This window comes from Pinus tabuliformis, chromosome 2_1 (genome assembly GCF_031772625.1).
Source record: "Pinus tabuliformis cultivar Carrire ecotype Pingquan chromosome 2_1, CPIR1, whole genome shotgun sequence".
Classification (NCBI taxonomy): Eukaryota; Viridiplantae; Streptophyta; class Pinopsida; order Pinales; family Pinaceae; genus Pinus; species Pinus tabuliformis.
This window is the reverse complement of record NC_142299.1, coordinates 890,566,695-890,588,135: the sequence shown is the minus strand read 5'-3', so window position 1 is coordinate 890,588,135 and position 21,441 is coordinate 890,566,695. Positions and strand designations below refer to the sequence as shown.

The 21,441-nt window shown below is 38.8% G+C and overlaps 1 protein-coding gene across 4 annotated transcripts in view; it reads left to right on the top strand.

Annotated features, from left to right (window-relative positions):
• ESP1 (hydroxyproline-rich glycoprotein family protein) overlaps nt 1–21,441 on the top strand; it is a 101,213-nt gene that overhangs the window by 41,541 nt on the left and 38,231 nt on the right. For 3 of the 4 annotated variants that reach the window (XM_089403471.1, XM_089403470.1, XM_089403468.1), the window contains exons 3-4: nt 3,691–3,948; nt 4,043–4,120. In XM_089403471.1, the coding sequence (XP_089259597.1) occupies nt 3,766–3,948; nt 4,043–4,120 (261 nt within the window). In that variant the 5' untranslated portion in view covers nt 3,691–3,765. The remainder of the gene's footprint in view (nt 1–3,690; nt 3,949–4,042; nt 4,121–21,441) is intronic. The other variant, XM_089403469.1, reaches the window with a different exon arrangement.

Here is a 21,441-nt window from a genome sequence, read left to right as displayed (position 1 = left end):
GCACGATGCGGACTCCTGTTCTGCAAGTAAACAGCTGTGTTGCAGGCCTCTGCCCACAAGAACAATGGCAACCCCTGATCATGTAACATGGCTTTGGCAGCCCCTATGATGGATCTGTTCTTCCTTTCCGCAACCCCGTTCTGCTGGGGGTTGTAAGGAATAGTGAACTCCCTCCTAATGCCTGCCTCCGCACAATAATCAACAAACTCTCCAAGGGTGTACTCTCCTCCATTGTTCGACCTCAGGGACTTGATCTTCCGACCTATCTGTGTCTCCACAAGAGCTCTGAACTCCTGAAACCGCTTGAAGACCTCACTCTTGGTCTTCAAAAAATAAATCCAGGTCCTCCTGGAGTGATCATCAATGAATAAAACATAGTACTCATATCCACTCAAGGAAACATGAGACATCCGACCGCTCACATCAAAATGAATCAAATCAAGTATCCCAGTCGCTCTGCTGTCACTGCTGGGAAAAGGGGATTTGGCAAACTTGCCCATCGCATAACCTCTGCAAGTATCAAAGTGATTAGTACTGAAATCTGGCACACTTGTAGTGATCTCCCGCAATGTCCTCAAGGCTCCATGATACATATGTCCCATCCTGCGGTGCCAAATCTCACACAGCTCAGAACTGCTAGCTCTGTTGTCGGTACTACTGCTCAATGCCAAAAGGGGCTGGAATGCAAACTTGTACACCTTTGCATGGCATACACCTATCACTCTAGCTGAATCAGGTGGAGTGCCCCTGGGATACATCAACACCTGTCCTCCCTTGAACAGTACCTCATATCCTCTGTCCTCCAAAGCTGAGACGGATATGAGGTTCTTCCTCATCCCTGGCACATAAAGAACATCTGACACTTTCAAGGGAGGTTTGGACTCCCTCTGAAATGTCAATGTCTCAACCTCGACTTCTCTAACAACTCTATCATCACCGAGTACTACCTCTATATCAGTGCCACTCTCTGAAAGCTCTGAGAAGTACTCACGGACTCCTGTCATATGACGTGAAACCCCACTGTCCACATACCAGATACCTGAAGATGCTCCGCTAATTGAGGGAAAAGCATGCTCCCTCTGAACTTGTGTGGCAGGTGATCCTGCACTAGAGGACTCACACGTAGTGAACGCAAACTCCCGGTCAAAACGACCTGCAAAGTCCTCAATCTCTGCTGAAGCTGCCACGTCCTGGTTCTTCCCCTTCTTCTTCTTCTTCTTCGGACACACAACTGCATAGTGTCCCATATTTTGACAATTCCAACACTTCACTTTGGAATAGTCCTTCTATGTGTTCCCTTGTTTACCTTTACCTTTGCCTTTGCCCCCACCACTGCTTGTGGAAGCCTGCTTCTTCCCTTTGCCTTTCTTGCCTCCTGCCACCAGTGCTACATCCTCATCCTGCTCAACTGGCTTGGCTGCCCCAAGCTGACCTTTCCTGATCTCTGTTTGAATGCAATCATCCCAAAACCTCTCCCATGTGGGAAGGGTCTCACGTGCACAAACCCCATCAGCGAAGTTCAACCATGAACGGGGGAGGCCATTCAGTGCAATCCGCACCAACTCAGTGGGTGGAATGGCCTCTCCAATCGTTGCCAACTCATCTCTCACATTAGTAATCTTTGTGAGATATCCAGCTGCACTATCATTACCCATCTTAATGTTCTTCAACATCTCCTTCATGACCATCTTCCGGCTCTCATTGGTACTCTGGTAGAGATTGGACAATGCTGTCCACATCTCATGGGCATTGCTCTTTCCTCTCACATGAGGAATGCAATGGTCTTTGATTCCGTCTAGAATCAACCCCTTACCCTTGTTGTTCTTTTTATTATAAGCTGTCAACTGAGTAGCATCAGTAGGCACAACAACAGGGTTCTGTGTGGTATGCACCATGATATCCCAGACTTCTGCCTCCTCAAAGATACTCTGCATTCTCTCCTTCCAAACGCTGTAATTTGTATGCCCATCCAACCTATCCTCCACCCTCAATCCCAATGACATCCTGCTGTCCTAAAACTGAAAAATAGCACTGCTGTAGTAAAAATAAAACTACTGTTTATGAAAAAAATCAGCTTGCTGGAATTTTCTGAGTGAAAAATCAGCAGCTGTAATTTTTCCTTTTGCTGTCCCAAACTGTCCTTCAGCACTCAACCTCTGATACCATGTAGAAATTTCTGTTTTCCCACCCCGGTTTTCAGTTTCACCTTATTTTTCCCATGTAGTTAAATGCCCTTTCCCATAACCATACATTTAACAAGCTGGAAAAAATAAATTCGCTGAAAACACAAATTCTGGAAATTTTACAGAATGCTGGAAATTGCAGAAATAAAAATCAGCAGTAATAAATAGCCATTAAAACACATTTAAACACTGAGATTTTTGGTCAATGTGACCCTGGAAAAACCCCCTACAACTCTTGGGGAAAACCAATTCGAGAGCTCTTTTTTATTTCTGAAAATGCCTTTTTCACAGTGAGAAATATTTAGCAAAAAAATCAGCAAGCAAATTTACAACTTATCTCTTTTCCCATGCCTCACAGCAAATTGGAAATTACAGCAAACAGGACAACAATAAATGCTGTACGGCCTCCTCGATTTTTGTGCCCACTTTCAGCATTAAATGCTGTTGTACGGACTGCAATAAATGCGCTGTACGACCCTCGTTTTGCGTGCAGAAAAATGAACAAACTACTCGATTTTTGTGCAAACCACTCCTCGAAAATCGTGCCAAAATCTGCCTTTCACTGTGTGCTGAACCAGCTGTACAAATCTGCTCAACTGCTGCCTTGGAATGTGTGCCAAGCTGCTGTCTCCTTCTCCTCCCTGCTCAGAAATCTTCCTTGCTCTCTTGCTCTCCTTCTCTCAATCTGCTCATGAAAGAATTAATGACCTTTTCCTCCTTTTCCTCCTTTAATCTAACCCCAAGTGACTTTTGGGTGATCCCTAAATCCAATGGCTGAAATAGATTGAGATCTAAGGGCTGAGATTAAATGCTCATTTAAATCTCACTTTCTATTTTTTAATTCACTCCACTTTAATAAAGACCCACTTAGTCATTTATTTCCGAAGTCACTTTTCCTTTCTAATTTTTCATTGACTTTATAAAAGTCACTTTAAAATTAGACTTAGTAACTTTATCACTTAAAGTCACTTTTAAATTAGATTTAACTTTATAAAAATTATAAAGTTACTTTAGAAGAAAAATTAAATTCTTTTTGACACTTTTCCCTAGGCCAAAGATCAAAGCCTAAGGGGACCACTTGTCCTCCGGTACCAAATTTCAACATTTAATTAGCTCTTAGTTTACTTTTCTTAGATGGGGCACAAGGTCCTGTCTCTCCCATGCCTATGCAGATGGAACATGATTTTGCATTTCAGAGCCCCACTAGCCTCTTTTGGTTATTTGTGGACATCAAATTATGTTTTCCTTTAGTCCTTCCTTCTTGTGTTTTTTGTCTAATAATATTCTTTGCACTATAGAACTGAGGTTTGCTGAAAGTCATTGTTGAGGCCTGGTTTTGGCCTTATTTTCTGATAAATATATTTAGTTGTATTCCACGTGGTCACTAGGTGTAACTATCTGCATTCCAGACTCTCTTGGCTAGATTTTAGGACTTGTGTTTTTGGTGCTTTTGATTCTTTTATGAACAGTGAAACTGACTAAAGTTGATTATTATCATTGCTGGCAGTTAGGAGCAAGTAGAAGTATTGGAAGCTTTCAAGGATCATCGTTGGAAGCTTTCGAACAGCAGGAACTGTCAGCAATGGCAGGAGCTTTTGGAGGCCCGTATGCCTCTATGGCAGGTCAAAATCAAAATGCAGGACAGATAAATGGCCAGTCAAATCCCAGTGGAAATAGTGCCAGTGCAGCTGGTAACCGCTCTTTCACCTCTCACATAGCTGGCATGTCAAAACCCCAGCTTTATGACCTTATGTCTCAAATGAAGGTACAATTACTTCAAGATTTAACATCTTGTTTGATATGCATTCAAGCATTTTCAGCTTAGTCATCATTTCATTTACATATCTCTATGTTTGCAGGTTCTAATTGAACAAAATGAACAACAAGCTCGCCAGATTTTGGTTGCAAATCCAGCAATGACAAAAACTCTATTTCAGGTTCTCTTTACCAAGGATAACCTGAATCGGTGCTTGATTTTATGTGTTACTTAATCATAAGCTCCTTCCTCTTCGGGATACTTCGGTGCAAATGAATATTTCGTGAATATTTCTATGAACTCAACAGTGATTTCATTTTCAAAGTTTAATGTCACTACTATAACTTTAAGTATATATGTTTCTACACTTGGGAAGGTTTTCTGATTTTAATGTAGCTCCTTGTTTTTGTTTGATAAAATGCTGGTTCCTGCAAATATGGAATGAGGCAACCCTTTGCCTATCACTATAAAAGGATAAAGTATCTAAATCAGTTTGGTTTGTTGGACATGTGTCAAGTCCCTTTGTTGATGGAGGGAATCCAACTTTGGGAGGTCAAACACCTTCTGTCACACACCCACAGGGGCTCTACACCTGTGTGGTTTGAACCTGGGTCTGATTCTTTGAGATTGAGAATATTTGAAGGAATATATTAGATTTTACCTTGGTTGAACTTATTATCATTTTATTTGGTATAAAGTATCTTTCAATACTAGTAAGTATCATTTCTTCTGGTTGATATTATTTTATAAAATGCAATGGCTTTCTTCCTTGGAAAAAAAGGACGTGCTGATAGTATATTAAGAATGATGAACTGATTGCAATCAGGTGAATGTTTCTGCATGCCACCATCAACTATGACCTGCACAGTTATATCACCTAGTATGCTCATTGAGGGATAAGGACCAAACCAAGGCTGTTGGAAGTGGGAGTGGAAGCAGCATTTTTCAGGTTATTGGGAGTGGAAGCACTGTTTTTCAAAGCCTCTTGGAGTGGAACATTCTGTGGGCATTTTTAATATAATATATTTTGATGCATATATTAAAAAACATGCAAAATTTTTAAATAGGTTCAGAGAACATGAAAACATGGATTTAACTACTGGGTTAATAATGATCAGTAAAGTGCCAACCATTTAGTACACATAGAACATCAATCATCTAACAGATATGACTTATAACATTGGCATGGAATGATCAACAATGCATCAACCTTCAAGTTTCAACATAACATTTGTGGTCAATAGATATTCAACTGTAAGAGATAACATCAACCACAGAATGAATTTTAGCATCATATTCAATATCAAAGACTTGTAAGATACAATCAGCAGTTGGTTCAAACTTCGAAGATCAAACTTAAATTGTCATACGAAATAGGCCGTAATAGTGATAAAGTACTCTAAATTCTAAAAACTAAATTCTATAGTGAAAAAAGGCAAATAAATCGAGTATATACTAAGCTTTTCTCTTACCACAAGAAATTGTTAATTGCTTTTCCCAAGATTTATGAATAAGAGTAGGAGTAAGTGGAGGTGCTTGTGGAACATGACCAGGAGCTACAAGACCCCCATGCAGTGTTGGAGGTTGTGATGCCAAAGGCAATGCTGCTGCATCTAGAACCTTGTTGGTGGTATCTTTGCTGGATGATGTACCCAAAAGTTCACCTTCCAAGTGCTCTAAAACTTTGGATCCATCCTCCAAATTAGCCTTCTTTGTAATGTTGTTCCAAGTCATACATGTTTTGTCATTATTCACTGCCTCACAATAATGGGACAACAACCTCAAGTTGTGGTGCACATAAACCGAGCTTTTTGGTTGGTTTACATTCACTGTGTTTCTCTTCATGTTGTGGATGAAGTTGTTGGTGCTCTGTGTTAATTTTGGTAGCTCGGGGACAAATTCCCTCCTTTGGACAATCTTCCTCATCAAGGAAGACCCCTACTAGCCCTTGGAAGAATTTAATTTGGTTAAGGAAAAATATAATTGTTTGGTCTGCGAGAAATTCGTTTGCATAGGTCTGAAATTGTAGGGTCTGAGCTTGCACGTATGGATTAGGGTTTTTGGTTCGCAGTTGCAGGGTTGACACAAGATATTTTCGGCTGCAACCACACACACGCAAGCCTCTGCGTGCGACTGGAACGTTTCAACCGCACGCATATCTCTCTCTCTTTGTGCGACTGGAAACTAGGGTTTCATTTCATCAGTTGACCACAGATTTTGTTAGTTGACTGTAGATGTTGATTGTTGACTACAAGCTTTTGAATCATGATTTTGTCTAGTATTATTGCTGGGTTCATATTTGGGATATGGTTTGGTTATTTTTGTCAAATAGTCTTGTGAATGAAGAAATTGATTATTGTACTCTCTATACTGAACATTTTATGAAATCTAATAAGAAGAAGAATTTGAAAGGATTTTCCCCCTTGTGGGGGTTTTCCCTGGTCTTCAACCAATCCTGGTATCTCTATGTGTGAATGCTTTTCTTCTATTGTTCCTTTATGTTCCGTTGCATTGATGATGATGATATTGTTCTTTTTGTATAATTGCTTATGTTGTTAATGATGTTATGATGCCGTGGGTTGAATTAAATATGTAAATGATGAAATCCAATTATCTAAAGCAAAGAACAATATGGCCTTAAGGAAAATTAGCATGATATTAGATTTGGGTTGAAGAAAAGTCATTGAGATCACCCTTGAGAAGACACTTTCGATGGAAGCAAGAGAAGTTGGAGGAGACCTAAAAGAAGGCTAGGGTTTGCAAGAAACCTTGGGATAAAATAAAGGCTTGAGTTTTGTAGTTTTGAAGCCTTAGCATGATCAATGAGAAGCTATTCTAGCACTTGTGACAGATTTAAGCGTAACCCTAGTTGGGCTAACCTCAATTAGGCCTAGTTATTGATGAAGTTGATGGAAATATTGAAGGCAACATTGTTACATGGATAATAGACAATATCATCTCTTGAAGGCTGATTGAAGGGAGAGCTGATTTGATTGTTGCTTTGAGAGCTGATTTGATTACTTTTTTGTGATTCTATTCTTGTTTAGGATTATTGATTTGAGTATTGCTTCCTGCATGCATATTTGAGTATAAGTATACTTCTAACATCTAGATGGGATGTGAAAAGTAGATCCTTCTTGACGATCATCAAATGTACAGGAAAAGGGAGCCAGTGCAAGAAGAAAAGCGCTGGTGTTGCAAAAGGAAAGAAGTACCCGAGAAAAGTTTTTGAAAGTTTTCAAAGTAGCGTCCGAAGATTATAATACATAAAGACAAATAAGTATTACAAGTTGCAAAGGTATATGAATACATAAAAAGTATGTGTAAGCTGCAATATTGGATGGCAAGGTAAGCCTTAAGGTATGATGAAAATACCACCTTGATAAATGATTCATGTATGCATATGGAAGTAAGTTTGATTTATGATACATTGTGAAATTTGGAGAATCCTCGAATTACTACTGCAACAAATTGATAGTACTTCTCCTTCTTGTTAATCCATGCAAGTTATTTACTGTGTTCTACTATAAATATCGAAGTAAATACAACTGCAGCCTTCACAATTCTAAATAATATGTAGAAACAAGAATTTGAGCAAGAAAGAAATAAAACACAAGTGACACTGTTATTTTTGGACCAATGTCCCCAGAAAAACCCAATGTGGGAAAACCGATGCAGCGACTGAGGGTTTGTATTATTAAGCAGTGATTTTTGAATACAATCTTTGGATGCCTTGTTGGCTATCCAATACAGAGAATTTGACTCTCAGAGAGATGAGTGAGATAGACCTCACACTATCACTGACGATCTAACACTGATCCAACCACTGAACGGCTAGCCCCTCCTTTCGCTGATCTATTGCCTCCGGAACTTCTACTTTTTGCCCTCTCGGTCTCACACCCTGACTTTTGGCTCTGGAACTTGATTCTCCAGCGAATTTCAGATCTCCTCTCAGGCTCTACACTGCCTCTGCGTGGCTCTGCGCCGCCTCTTCTAGATATCTCTCTGCCTTCTTTGCGATGTATCCTGGGTCATGAAACTCTCCAACCAGAAACTATCTCTGCCCCTCACTGCAAGAAATCACTTCGATCACTTCTCTGGCAATTGCTGCGCTGCTCTCTTTAGAAATTGATCTCATGATCTCTTACTCGATGTGTCTTCCAAATGCCCATCAAGCCTCGTTGAGAACCAATGACCCATATTAGATTCTAATTAATGGCCCATATCATTTTGGCTTGATCCTCGTCTTCTTCTAGAAGTTACACCCCCAGTTTAATTAATACCTTTTATTTAATTTCCTGAGTGTAGACTTAGTCATCCATTAAAAATAATTAATTATTTTAATAAAAATGTCTCTCGGTGGAATTTCCCAAAACAATTTCTGGGTATTTTGGAACACGTGTCTTAGCCTCCCTGCAAATTTTGAGGCTTAAAGCACATCCGATGCTACCATAAATCAACATACATGTGATATATTGGTGCACTTGATATTTAGCAAGTATTTTACATTTTAGACATGATGGATTTCCTGAAGCATGCTAGATACATTGATTTTGATATATGGAAACTTGATACTATTGATAATTCTTGTGATAAGCATGGTAACCTTGATGATAAAAGTATAATAGTATGATTGATATTTGGCAAGTATTTTACATTTTAGACATGATGGATTTCTTGAAGCAGTCTAGATACCTTGATTTTGATATATGGAAACTTGATACTATTGATAATACTAGTGATAAGCATGGTAACCTTGATGATAAAAGTATAACAGTACGATTGATATTCAGAGTCTTCTTGTTGACCTTGGTTAGGTATAAGCTTAGTAATTTTGACCATGTGACAAAATTGGATGCTTTGACTTGTTGGTTGAATAATATGATAAAGAAGTGATGTTTTGATTATAATTTGTGTACACTTGTCAGCTGCTCTAACTGTGACACTAACCTTTGATGAATATTTGATGACATGTCGATACGTAACAATGAAGCGATTGATGATGATTTGTTATGATTATGATGAATATATGTTTAAGAACCTGATATAGTTTAACTCCATGATCTAACAATTTTTCTGATGCATAACAATATTATAATAGATAGGTTGATGCCTTGATGAATGTTGATTGAAGTAGCTTTCCATACAGAGAGAGAAACTCTCTGTATTCTAACACCTGTTATTATTTGCGAATGACTCTTGATTGTTGAAGCAAGGTTTCTAGACATGATTAACGATCTGATGTTGTTGAAGAAGTTTTGGCAAGTTTTGTTTTGAGCAGAGAAGGTTTGTCCTAGTTCAAGCCCCAACCGCTAGGAGAAAGGCTTAAGAGTGCGGTTATAGGCCTCCTAGCCGCACAGAAGAAGGCCTATGGGTGCGACTGAGCTTGTAGGATACAAAAATTGAAACCTTATGCATAAAACCGTAAGCGCATTGGAAGTATGACAAACCTACAGTCGTGAAGCGCATGATAGAAAGTTCTATGGACAAAAAATGAGCTGTAAGATCTACATACCGTTTGACTTGTTGCAAGGATCAAAGTGAAGGTTGTTTGATAGCAAGACCTCTTTAGAATATGTGAAGTAACCTACCTTTAGGAATCTATTCTTACTTATGTTGCAGGGCTAGAACATCATCGCTAATAGAATCTTGAGGAGAATTTCATAATTGAGATGATTACTATATTATGTAGAGATATTTATGTTGCAGAGAATGTGAATGTCTTATTTCATACTCTGTTTGCAGTGGTCTGCATATCAATATGTTATTTGTCTTGATTTGATCATTGGAGCTAGTATATGACAATACTATGGTAAAAATTGTAAGGGTTTGACAAAGATTTGACATGTTGGTTTGAATTAATATAGATAAGCAATATTGACATGATGACTGACAATTCATAGATATGATTTGGGTTATGGATTGATTGAATTCATAGTGATAAGAAGTTAGGGTTTTGATCAGATTTTGCAATGATGATTTGCCTTGATGTGGCATGATAATATGGGCATAGTAACTCTCAATGATTAATATTGGTATTCAATATTGATTCTGTATTGGCATCATTAACATTGGCACATTGGTTGAAGTGTAAACAGTTGTGATTCAGTATGCAATGATCTCACAATGAATGGATGGAACTTATATGACTTATCCTTGGTGTATGCATTTACATCTAGGGACATAAATGATTCATATTATGATCATGAGGATGGCTTGATAAAGTTTGGCTTGATATTGCTTGGTAAATGACAATTGTTGACATGACAATAGATAAGGTTGTAACCTGGTATTTTGGTGTGAGCTCTACCTGGCACCTGGTCTAAAGAGTTTGACAGTGATATTAGCAGGAACTTTTATGGCTTTGATTTGACATTTAAGGCTTGATAAGCAGACTTGGTTAATTTGATTGCACAATATTGATTTGTTTAAGGCTGAGTATATTGATTTGGTCAATGTTATGTTTGCAGAAAGCATTGTATGGTTTGAAGCAAGCTTCTCAACCCTGGTATGTCTACATTGACAATAACCTAGTAAAGCCTGGAAGATGTGCCGATCTGAACCTCTACTTCAAAGTGGTCTAAGGTATGCCTTTGATTTTGGTTTTATATGTTGATGATTTATTCTTGGCAGGTAATGAGCCTCTGATGATCAAAGTAAGAGGGAGTTGGCCTTTGAGATCGAGATGGAAGACCTTGGCATGATGCACTACTTTATGGGTTTAGAAGTTTGGAAAATGAAAAGATGTCGTGAAGTTATTTGGCATGATGGAATGCAAATCCTTGGACATGCTGATGGAATTGAATTTCAAGAAGTTATGCAGAGATATTGCTGAACCCGACTTGGCAATTGACAATTGATTGAGATATTGATGTTTCTTGTGAACACCCGCCTGGATATATGCTTTATAGTGAACACCTTGCATATAATTTAAGTTGCTGCGAAGCACATTTTGAAATATCTGCATGGGACGATCAATCTTGGTCCAAGATGTACTATAGGAGATGTATGATTGCATGGATGCATTAATGCTGATTGGCTTGGAAACACTAAGATGAACACATTTTGGGCGCTGCTTTTCGGCCATGATATCTTGGATGAACAAGAAATAGAAGTTTGTAGCTTTAAGCACAATTGAGGTTGAGTACATTGTTGCTAGCATGGCTATTTGCGAGACAGTTTGGTTAAGGAAGCTCTTTAGAGAGCTGAATAGAGTTTCTAGATATGGTAGTGATATATTGTGGCAATAAGGGTTCGATTAGATTGGCAAAGAATCCCATACATATAGCTGGGATAGAGATATCTCCATAGATTGAGACAGTGCTTGTTAAGTTATGGTATGTTCTATGCTTAGTGCAATTTACTTCAATTTCTTCTTATTAGCCCAATGTCAGTTTCACTGTTCAGCAATCACATTAACATAAAGTAAAATGCTGATAGAACATAAATAAATCGACGGAAGACAAGCGAAGACAAGAGACACCAAATGTGGCGGCTAGCCAGGGACAAACCCCAATGTGGGGAAACCCTTTGATCAATTCTTCTATAATCTTCAATAATTCAGCAGAGAGAGAGAGATAGTACAAATATACAATTCTGTAATTTTATTACAGCAGCAGCAAAACCCTAACCAGCAAAGTCAAAGCTGGTCAAACAAGTCAGAATTGACCTCCAATCAGCTTGGTCAATATCCCAATCAACTCGGCCTCCAACAACAAGAAGAGGCAGCCCAAAACAGTCCGAAAACTCAGTCAAACGAAGGTCAACATAAGTCAACCTGCAGCGAGCAATTAGGGCAGTCAACACTGGTCAAACCTGAGGTCAGATCACCTCGGTTTGTGTGCCAAAATCTGTGGCCTGCCAAGGAGAAGCAACCACACCAAATCCGCAGTCCAAGAGGAGTCCACGCTGGTCAACACTGGTCAAAGTGTCTTTCTGCAGCCCTGGTCAAACTCGGTCAATGCAACCCTAGCCAGAAATCACTTCGTCCTTCCACACGTGTGAGAGAGATGCTGCTCCTAGATGTGTACCCAATCAAATAAGGAGAGAGAAGAATGTGAGATGAGAGATGAGTGAATAATGCCACAAGGTGTCTTCTATTTATATGAATCGTTGAGGATGTGTGCCACACATTTTGTTGCTGGCCGACCTTGACAAATTGTCAAGTATATACAAATAAATTCATATCTCCATAAATACATGTCGGAATTGGATGATCGTTAGATCAATCCTACACCTCTCGACGAGAGGAATCCAAGAAAAATATCAACTGCCATAAATAAGATGACCCACATGGAGTTTGGCCCTAGTTGCCAATTTTAACAGTGTTGCTGTATGAGATAAGCTTAGGCTTGTGGTTGCTGCCTCCATGAGAGGAAGGATTAATAAGGTATCTGTTTATGACATGTATTTACTCTTAACATGATATTTGGTTTGGTGTTTTGTATGAACAGGAAAACAAAGGACTATTGCTCGAAAGAATTGCATAAAGCAGTATGATTAAAGCCTTTTGTGAGTTATTTAAGTTGGTACCAGATATGAGCACATTGATATGTTTCCGATTTACTGAGAGAACACGAATTGATGGATGTGATCCTCTTGAGTAAGGATTTGGGCTGATCGAGGACACCAAGCTAGCTCTTCCCCCTTGTCTGAGTTCCCAGGGTGAGGAATTGAGACGAAGAGCTCCTGGGGTTGAGGGATCTTTGGACAATAGGGTATTGCCCCTATCTATCACTATCTTGGTCTAGTAGAGTATACCCCAGTTGGCATCATACCAACAAGTCGGGCTTGTTGGGATTGTAACTCCCCATCTAATCAACAAGTTGAGAAAGCTCAGGTGTGTGTGATCCTTACCTTTGGTAAGTTGGTATCTCACCTAAGCTCGATTATGATGCAGGTCTTCTACCACATGACTCTTGAGGGTCAATGTTGGGGTGAGAGTGCCCCATAGGACCTTCCCCATTGTCATAGACATGAGGTGAGAGTGTCCCATAGGACCTTCCTCATTGTCAGTGGATTTCGGGTTGATATGAGCTCCCCGATGTGGTTCTAGGTTGAGCAAGGCTCTTTGATGTTGCTTAGGATTGAGATAAGCTCTCTGATGTTATTGAGGGTGGTATATTGGGCTCCCCTCCGATGTCAAATTCTTCTTCTCTTAGATTCGAGAGTGTTCAAGCATATAAGCAAAGACAAGTAGAAATAAGAAGAGATAAGTAGAGATGAGCAAAGATGAGCAGAGACGAGCAGAGATGAGCCAAGACATGCAGTGACAACATTTGTTGGCAAGATACATGTGATGGGACATATGTTGTAGTCGACAATTTCTCCCTAGGTGAGAGGAGTGTTAATTTTGTTAGCTCAAGGACAAATTCCCTCCTTTGGACAATCTTCCTCATCAAGGAAGACCCCTACTAGCCCTTGGAAGAATTTAATTTGGTTAAGGAAAAATATATTTTAATATGGAAACCCACATGTGCACAAAAAGGACAGGTTGGCCCAAAAGGAAATTGGACACCCTTGGATAGCTATAAATACAAGTCAAGTGACCCTCATTTGGAGATCACCAATCATTCTTCTTTCTTTGGTTGGGCACACATTAGTTTGAAATTGGTTTGCGGGGAATTCTCTTGCACAAGTCCGAAATTGCAGGGTCCGAGCTCACACTATGGATTAGGGTTTTTGGTTCGCCACCTCAAGGTTGCTATAGGATATTTTCGGCTACAGCCGCACGGACGCAAGCCTCTGTGTGTCGCTGGAATGTTTCAATCGCATGCATATCTCTGTGTGTGCGAAACTAGAGTTTCATTTCATTAGTTGGCCGCAGATTTTGTCAGTTGACCGTTGATGTTGACAATTGACCGCAAGATTCTGAATCATGATTTTGTCTAGTATTATTGTTGGATTCATCTCTAGGATATGGTTTGGTTATTTTTGCTGGATAGTCTTGTGAATGAAGAAACGAATTATAATACTCTCTCGTTGCTGAACATTTTATGATAATCTAATAATAAGAAGAATTTGAAAGGGTTTCCCCCCTTGTGGGGTTTTCCCCTGGTCTTCGACCAATCCTAGTGTATCTATGTGTGGATGCTTTTCTTCTATTGTTCCTTTATGTTCCACTGCATTGAGGATGGTGATATTGTTCTTTCTGTATAATTGCATATGTTTCTATTGATGTTATGATGCTGTGGGGTGATTTAAATATGTAAACGATGAAATGCAATAGAGCCCTAAGGAAAATTAACACTCCGACACCTCTGGTAGAAGAAATGTTAACAATTTGTGAAAGCCTCCTCACCACCAATTTATGCAGAAGCGTGGTAGAGGAACCATATATGTTCCAACATTTGATAGGATTCAACCTATCTCAATCTTTAGTTGCATGTAGATTAGCAAGACTCCATGTTCACTAATGTACTTGCTCAATTTGCTTTGAACTTGACCACTTCATTAGGGACGAAGTCGTCTATTGCAAGGTACCTTTGGATCTGTGTTTATGCTCTCTTTATTCCACCTCTACGTGTTGGTTTGGCCAACCAAAATGGAGAATAATATGTGGGTGTAAGGACATATGCTAAGGCATGGAGTGGAAAATTAAGATATTCCCAACTTTAGACCACATGTTTATGAATATGATCATACAAGATCACATCTCTTGGTTGAGCAATGTCTTTGATTTTCCTTGTCCATTTGCTCATACACCTCCCTAATCATTAACCGATTTGTATTTAGCATTCAGGGGCATAACATACCTGTCTTTGTGCTTGATACAAGGCACCAATTCGCTTTGGATTTGTCAGAATTTGATAGATGAAAAAATGTTGAGATGTCAATTTGCATTTGCTCAAATTGAAATTTTGAGTATTTGAGTAGATTTGGAGTTTTGGAAGTAGTCCAACATTGTAATTTGCAATTGTTGTAATCAAATTTTTGCATTGAACTGAAAATTTCGACCAGATTTTGTTTGAATTAGGAAGGAAAAACCACCAGAATAGCCGGGTGATATGATAGCCCTATTACACACAAAAACTGGGTGATCCTTAAGAGAATTTTTTCTCCTATTCATCTCTTCCAATCAGCAACCAACAACCCCTAAGCGCCACCTTGTAGTTGATGTGATGTGTTGTTCATATCTCCACCACCTACATTGGTCATATGTCCCCTCGCCCATTTTTCAAGTTCACATGTTGCAAGGTGGGCTTCTGGTCAAGGGTACTTAATTCATTTTGCATTCAGGTGCTTATGCTTGTTTGTATTTTGGGCATTTGGCATGAATTATGGGGTGACTAGGAAGAACAAATGGTCTTGGCCATAGTCTTGTTTCCTCACCTTAAATAGGGGGTTAATTTTCTATCCTAGTCCAGTAGGACCACCCTTAATGGCCTATCGCTTTAGGAAGGGGCACAACTTGGGAATCCATGATTGAGATAATGTGTTCCATCTTTCCCTTTTCCATACTTATCACTCCCTTGTGTACATTACGAGCCCACTGGGATTTAGCACACCCCCTTCCCCTTTTCCACATATCTAGGTCGGGCTTGGAAATTTCACCCTGGGATGTTGATGCAACTAAAAGAAATGGAAAAAACATATCATGGCCACAAGTAAGAAACAAAAGGAAAGAAAATTATAAAATGCAAAAGATGGTTGGGACATTAACATTAGTACATGAGCAAAAGCCAAGCATGAGCTTATGGCCATCACCTGGTTCCTAGGCCAATGTTTCCCTTCCACATCATTGAAAGGAACCCTTGCCTGTCTCAACCATTGGTGGGCGATTAATTGCCCCACCACTAAGGGTTTAACCACTATTACACATCATTCAAAGCATGCTGTAATTTCCTAGAGCTTCAGTCAATAATATAAAGAAAAATCAAGAAAAAACAAAAGGCAATAAGAGGGGTGGAAAAACAAAGGTTGGGGTAACTCATGCATCCATGATTGCTCCCTCACATATGTATGCCCAGAATGTGGAATTCCTCATCATTTCTACCCCTGTGACCATGGCATTGGGTCCTGAGACCCCTTTCCCCTTCTTTCCATCATTGTTCACATGACACCTATCAATTGAAGGGAGGAATGAGGACATGCCACTTCCCTTTGGGGTTTGGAAACACTTAATAGGGTCGCCTATTGGCCATTCCTACTTAGGGAGGTAACACCATTACATGACTAAGTCCCCAATTTTGGAAAAGGAACCTTGTATGAAGTGTCACATTGCCCATTACTTGCAAGCTTGGTTCACTTAGATGCAAAAATGATTAAATGTATCCGATGATATAAGTTGAAGCACTAGATATTGTGTGTGATTGGCGGGTGGTTTCATTATGGGTTGGCCAACTTAACTAGGGTCCAAGTTCACTAGAGGATCATATTGACACCCATAGGTGCTGCGTTGAGAGCCATGGGTCCCTAAACAGTGATAAAGCATCATTTGCACTCATGGGCACCTTTAGCAGCCCAAAGCTTTTGCACTTTGCCTTTGGTGATCAATCTAAAACCTTATCCATTTTCTCTCTCTAAAATTTCAGTCCTTAGAAGGGTAGAGGAAAAACTATGGCTTGGAGCAAAATTCTAGGGGGGGGTGGTTGGAGTTTTGAGAGCCTAAACATCAAGTTTACTTGATTTGCCACAAAATCTTTTAATTTGGTAGGCATCCACTCAAATTTCATCCATAAATTCTCTTGCCCTATGTGTTTCCCTAGGAGGGAAACCCTAGTCTTCATTCTCTCAACTTAGGGGCTTTCTTGAGGGTTTCATGAGCCTTGGGGTAGCTGATTTTCATTGTAAGAAACCCTTTCCTTCTGGTCTTGACCTTGGGAAAACCTATTTTCATCAGAAAACCTCAAATCCCTTGGTCTTGAAGCTCGTTTTCTAGAGCTTTTCTTTGAGAGCGATTTTCTTCTTTGAAGCCTTGAACCATTATTGTGCCTCTATCTTGAATGAGCTCTAGTAGGGTCACTTTCTACCTTATCCTTGGCTTATCTATTTTAAGTGATCTCTTTCTCCTACCGGTACTCCTCCCATCGGTGAAAATCCGTAAAGAGCAGGGGGTTTTGGCTAAGGTGACATAGGGCCTCTACCCCATTGTTTATAACTACCGATCTTGTGCCCAAAATTGACCATTAAGAATGGTGTCCACCTTCTGAAGTTAATGTTTATCATATGTGGATGTAGTCTTATCATTCAATCCTTGCTATGAATCACTCGAGACCATTGCTGTTAGGATTGGATTAGTCATCTTGTAATGACCCGCCTATAGTTACACACAAAATGTGAATATTAACTTACATACGAGGCATCCATATGATAGCTACATATGCATGAACCACATGTATTCCACTACTATACCCACTGGCGAATATTAAATTTTTTGATTATCGAAATAAGTTCTTGAACTCACCAGGGTATAATAAATATACCGATTAGGGCATTTTTATATGTACAGTATATATATATATATATATATATATATATATATATATATAACTAATCTTTTAAATAAAAAATATATATATTTATATATAAAATAAGATAATGGAATATATAAATTAAAATTTAACTAATTTAGAATTAATTAAATTAAATAAAAGAAATTAATTAAAAGTTTACATAAAGTAATTTATTTTAACATATGAACCAAAACAATTTAATTAAATTACAAATTAAAAGTTAATAAAATACTGCCTAGTCCTAAAAGTGAGTCAATTAAATTAAAATAAAAGAGGACTGCCTCCATCTAAAAGAAGGAAGGGCCGAGAAGATAGTGGGAGAATGACAACAAGAAGGAATGGAAGCGGTGGAGGAAGGAGGCAAACAACAAGGAGTTTAAGAGGCGGTGAAATTAAACATATAAGGCAGTGAAGAAGGCCATAACATGGGAGGTATTTTTGGGGAAAAATTGACAGAGAGACAGTAGGAAATTCTCACAGTGTTACTGATAGAAAGCATTCTGAGCTCAATTGTTCTTGAAGTTTTGGGCATGGGGGCTAGAGTACCTCGAATTTGAAGTACTTTGGAGTTGGGTACTGAAATTGTGCTCAGTTTGGCAGGGAGGTTTTGGTCGTTTTGGTAACAGAACCGGGAGCGAGAGCCACTGCAGAGCAAAGACACCTTCAACCACAAAACTCTAGGTTGGTACTTAGCATAAAATTGTTAAATTCTATACATATATTACATAGCAGTATATTCTAAAAGTAATATTGGTCATACCTTGTTAAATTCCTAATTTAGGGTTTCTTAAATTGTTCATCAAACCAATCGACCTCAAAAATGTGAACTGGATTGGACCGGATAAAAACCAGACCAAAAAACGGTCCACCAAAAATACATAAATTATTCAGTTTTGAAAAAAACCATATATATTCATGTGCATCCATATGAATCCAAACCATTATATACACATGCACAATTTTTCGTACATATAGCAAATAAAGGTGCATATAACCAAAATAACATCGAGTGCAATGCATATCTAAACCAAACATACATAACCAAGAGGCTCTAAATGGCCTCTAGAGTTCAAAATAAATTATGCTACAACAAATAACTACTTATCAACAAAATCATTGCCTATATCGGGTTCCTCATCATCGATATCACTATCTAAGCATTGAGATAATTTAGAAAAAAAGCTTAACATGTTGAATCAATTATTTTATTTGAGTGATGGGAACATTTTTACTAGGGTCATGATAGAGGAGTTCAAGAAGCAATGTCACTAACATCGAGGTACAAAGGGTTTGGTGCTCTTGATTAAATGCTAGTTCCATACTGTCATACATTATATAATCCAATGGAAATGTTGCAACACAACAAACCTTGAATTCATAAAAATTGTTAAGTTTGTCGAATTTTGAATGGGATCTAAAATTTTACTTTCTCGATCTGAAATCTAATGAGGTTGGAGCTAGTGTTGCACATATCGCAATAATATCGAAATTATTGCCAAAATTCAAGTTGCCAATAATATTGCCATAAATTATCGCGATAATTTGCCTTGTTGAAATTATTGCAATTCAAAGGGAAATTATCACTATGTTGCTGGAAATAATGATATAAAGTTCAGATTTGGGTTTTTGAGGGTCATTTTCGGTTTTTCTTGTGCCGAGATTGAGCTTTAAGGGTACTATGAGTCTTGTGACCATTTCCATCAAGTAAAGAAGGGAAAATCCATAGTTTTCTTTGTTATCAGTTGAGCATTTTTGCAGTAGAGATCTACTCCAGTATACCATATCCATATTTCCAAGTATGCAATTTTTTTTTGCCTTCCTTTTCTTTTTTTTCCAAGATTAGTATAAGTTTAGATTCTGCCTCTTCTTACACTTTTTTAATGAGAGATTTAATACTTATATCATTGTAATATTTAATTGCAACACTCTTGAGTTTTCTGTGGATTTGGATTTTGGATTTCCTCATTTTTTGTGTTGTAGATCCAAATTTAAAATTTTAATCAAAGCTCTACAAAATTGCAAAGCCATTGGACCAAATGTTGGAGTATGACGAACCGTGTGAGGGTGATAATCGAACAAAGTTGAGTTGCAAGCTTATGTGGAATGGAAATGTTTGGTGGAATCACCTCTTGAAATACCAACTTGCCAAAATCCTAGGGCATGAAGTGGATATTTTCCCTATAGCTACCCTAGACATTGTTCTTTTCGTAAAGAACTCAATTCTTGATGCTGCTAGAAAGAGAGATTAGAGGGAGGAACTAAGGAATTGCATGAGAACCACAAGCTTCTCAAGGGTGAGGGAAACCTAATCCTTGGCCACACCTTCTTAGTGCATTATGAATTATGATTATAGTAGATGCCTCATGATCATCTCTTGAGATACATTTGTTTTTGTTAGAATTCCATGCACCGCTACTCTAGTCTATATGCTTTAGCTAGAAAAGATAAACACACTGAAAATGCCTAACTTAAAAAAGAAAACTTTTACACAATGGAGTATATCAAAAATTAGATCAATGCGCTAGACACACAATTTAATGCCCAAAACTAATTTCTTTTTATTCTTTCAATAAGAAAAATTAGGGCTCCTGTACCAGGGAAAGTGGCCCCTTACAATCCTTCGTAAAGACCAAATACACAAAGAAGAACTTATAGTTGTTTTGTCTCTTTAAACAACTGTCTTAGGGCACCTTGCACACATTGCGCAGGTTAGCCGTTTTGCTAGGTCACTTTGGCACCTTTCATATGCCTAATGGCCCTCCTTCCTTAGATGCCTAACTCCTTTTAGTTTGTTGTTCAAACCTGCACTAGTTGCTGCTCCTTTATTTTAGTAGGTGAACCAAACATTCTGATGTAGGAGCATGCAACACCCTTAGGCAAAGGGAGGAATCCAAAGCGGAGCGAAGAGGAGTATGTGGACCAGGCGAGCAAAACAAGGAAAAATCTGTTTTAAAACATATTTAAAGATGGAAGCGATAAGTCTCTCAAAGGCTTGATCTAAATGTAATCTGCCATGTGTTATATGCATGCATGTAATGAGAGCTTTAAGGGCTTTTTGTTAGAGGGTTGATCAGATCCTTCCGTGATCTGATCCAACAGTGCTTCCTTATATATATATGTGATTGAACCTGCGTGTTCAAGTAGATAGAGAGTAATATAGGATAGAACTCATGTAATAGAAAGTGACCACAGTGTAGTCGAGAGGAGAGCTGTGCTAAGGTTGAAATGCCTTAGCTTATATACCGTTCTGTATATAATAATATATAAATGTGTTTAAGTGTTGAAATTGTGCGTTTATGTGTCTGTGGGTTTCCGCGCGCATATATATTTCAGTTATGTTGTATATACCCGTGAATATGTGTAAATGGCTTGAAGCCAGCGTTTATAAATATGTTCATATGTTGCAGGTTGATCAACCATCGATCACGAGAAGGATCGATGGCGACCCAGAGATACAAATGGAAGTTATGCATGAATGGCAGAGACGGTGGCGGAGCTGTGTTTTAACACAGAATTCCTTCAAATGGCGGATAAATCAAGTTAAAGGGAAAACTTGCCAGAATGCCCTGGAACCGTTGGATCTAAAGGATCAACGGTCCAGATCCTTTATCTCATCGGCATAACTCTTATCGAGTTATTGGAACGGGCAGTTGAATCATAGCGATAGCGATATGCGATTAAATCGCAACCGTTAGATCGATGGTCCATATCGATAGCTTGAGTGTGATTGGCGATCGCATATCAGAGCGGCCAAGGGCTTGGACAATGGAATAGTAAAGGCCGATACGCCGATGGCGATATCGCCAATAAAGCCAATCGGCGATCAGAGGTCGGGTTGATCGCTTGTCGGAGTTCGAAGGTCGGAGTTGGAACAGGATTGCGGAAAGCGAAGGAGCGGACCCGCCGATAGTATGAACATGGGTTTACTATTATTTGAAGTCCGGTATGTATGCTTGGAGCGGGGTTTCTTTGTAAATCCCGTGTTTCAATGTTTTCCAATAGTTTGAAGACTCGGGGTTTTTAAAGGAAATCTCGATACACTTGTGGC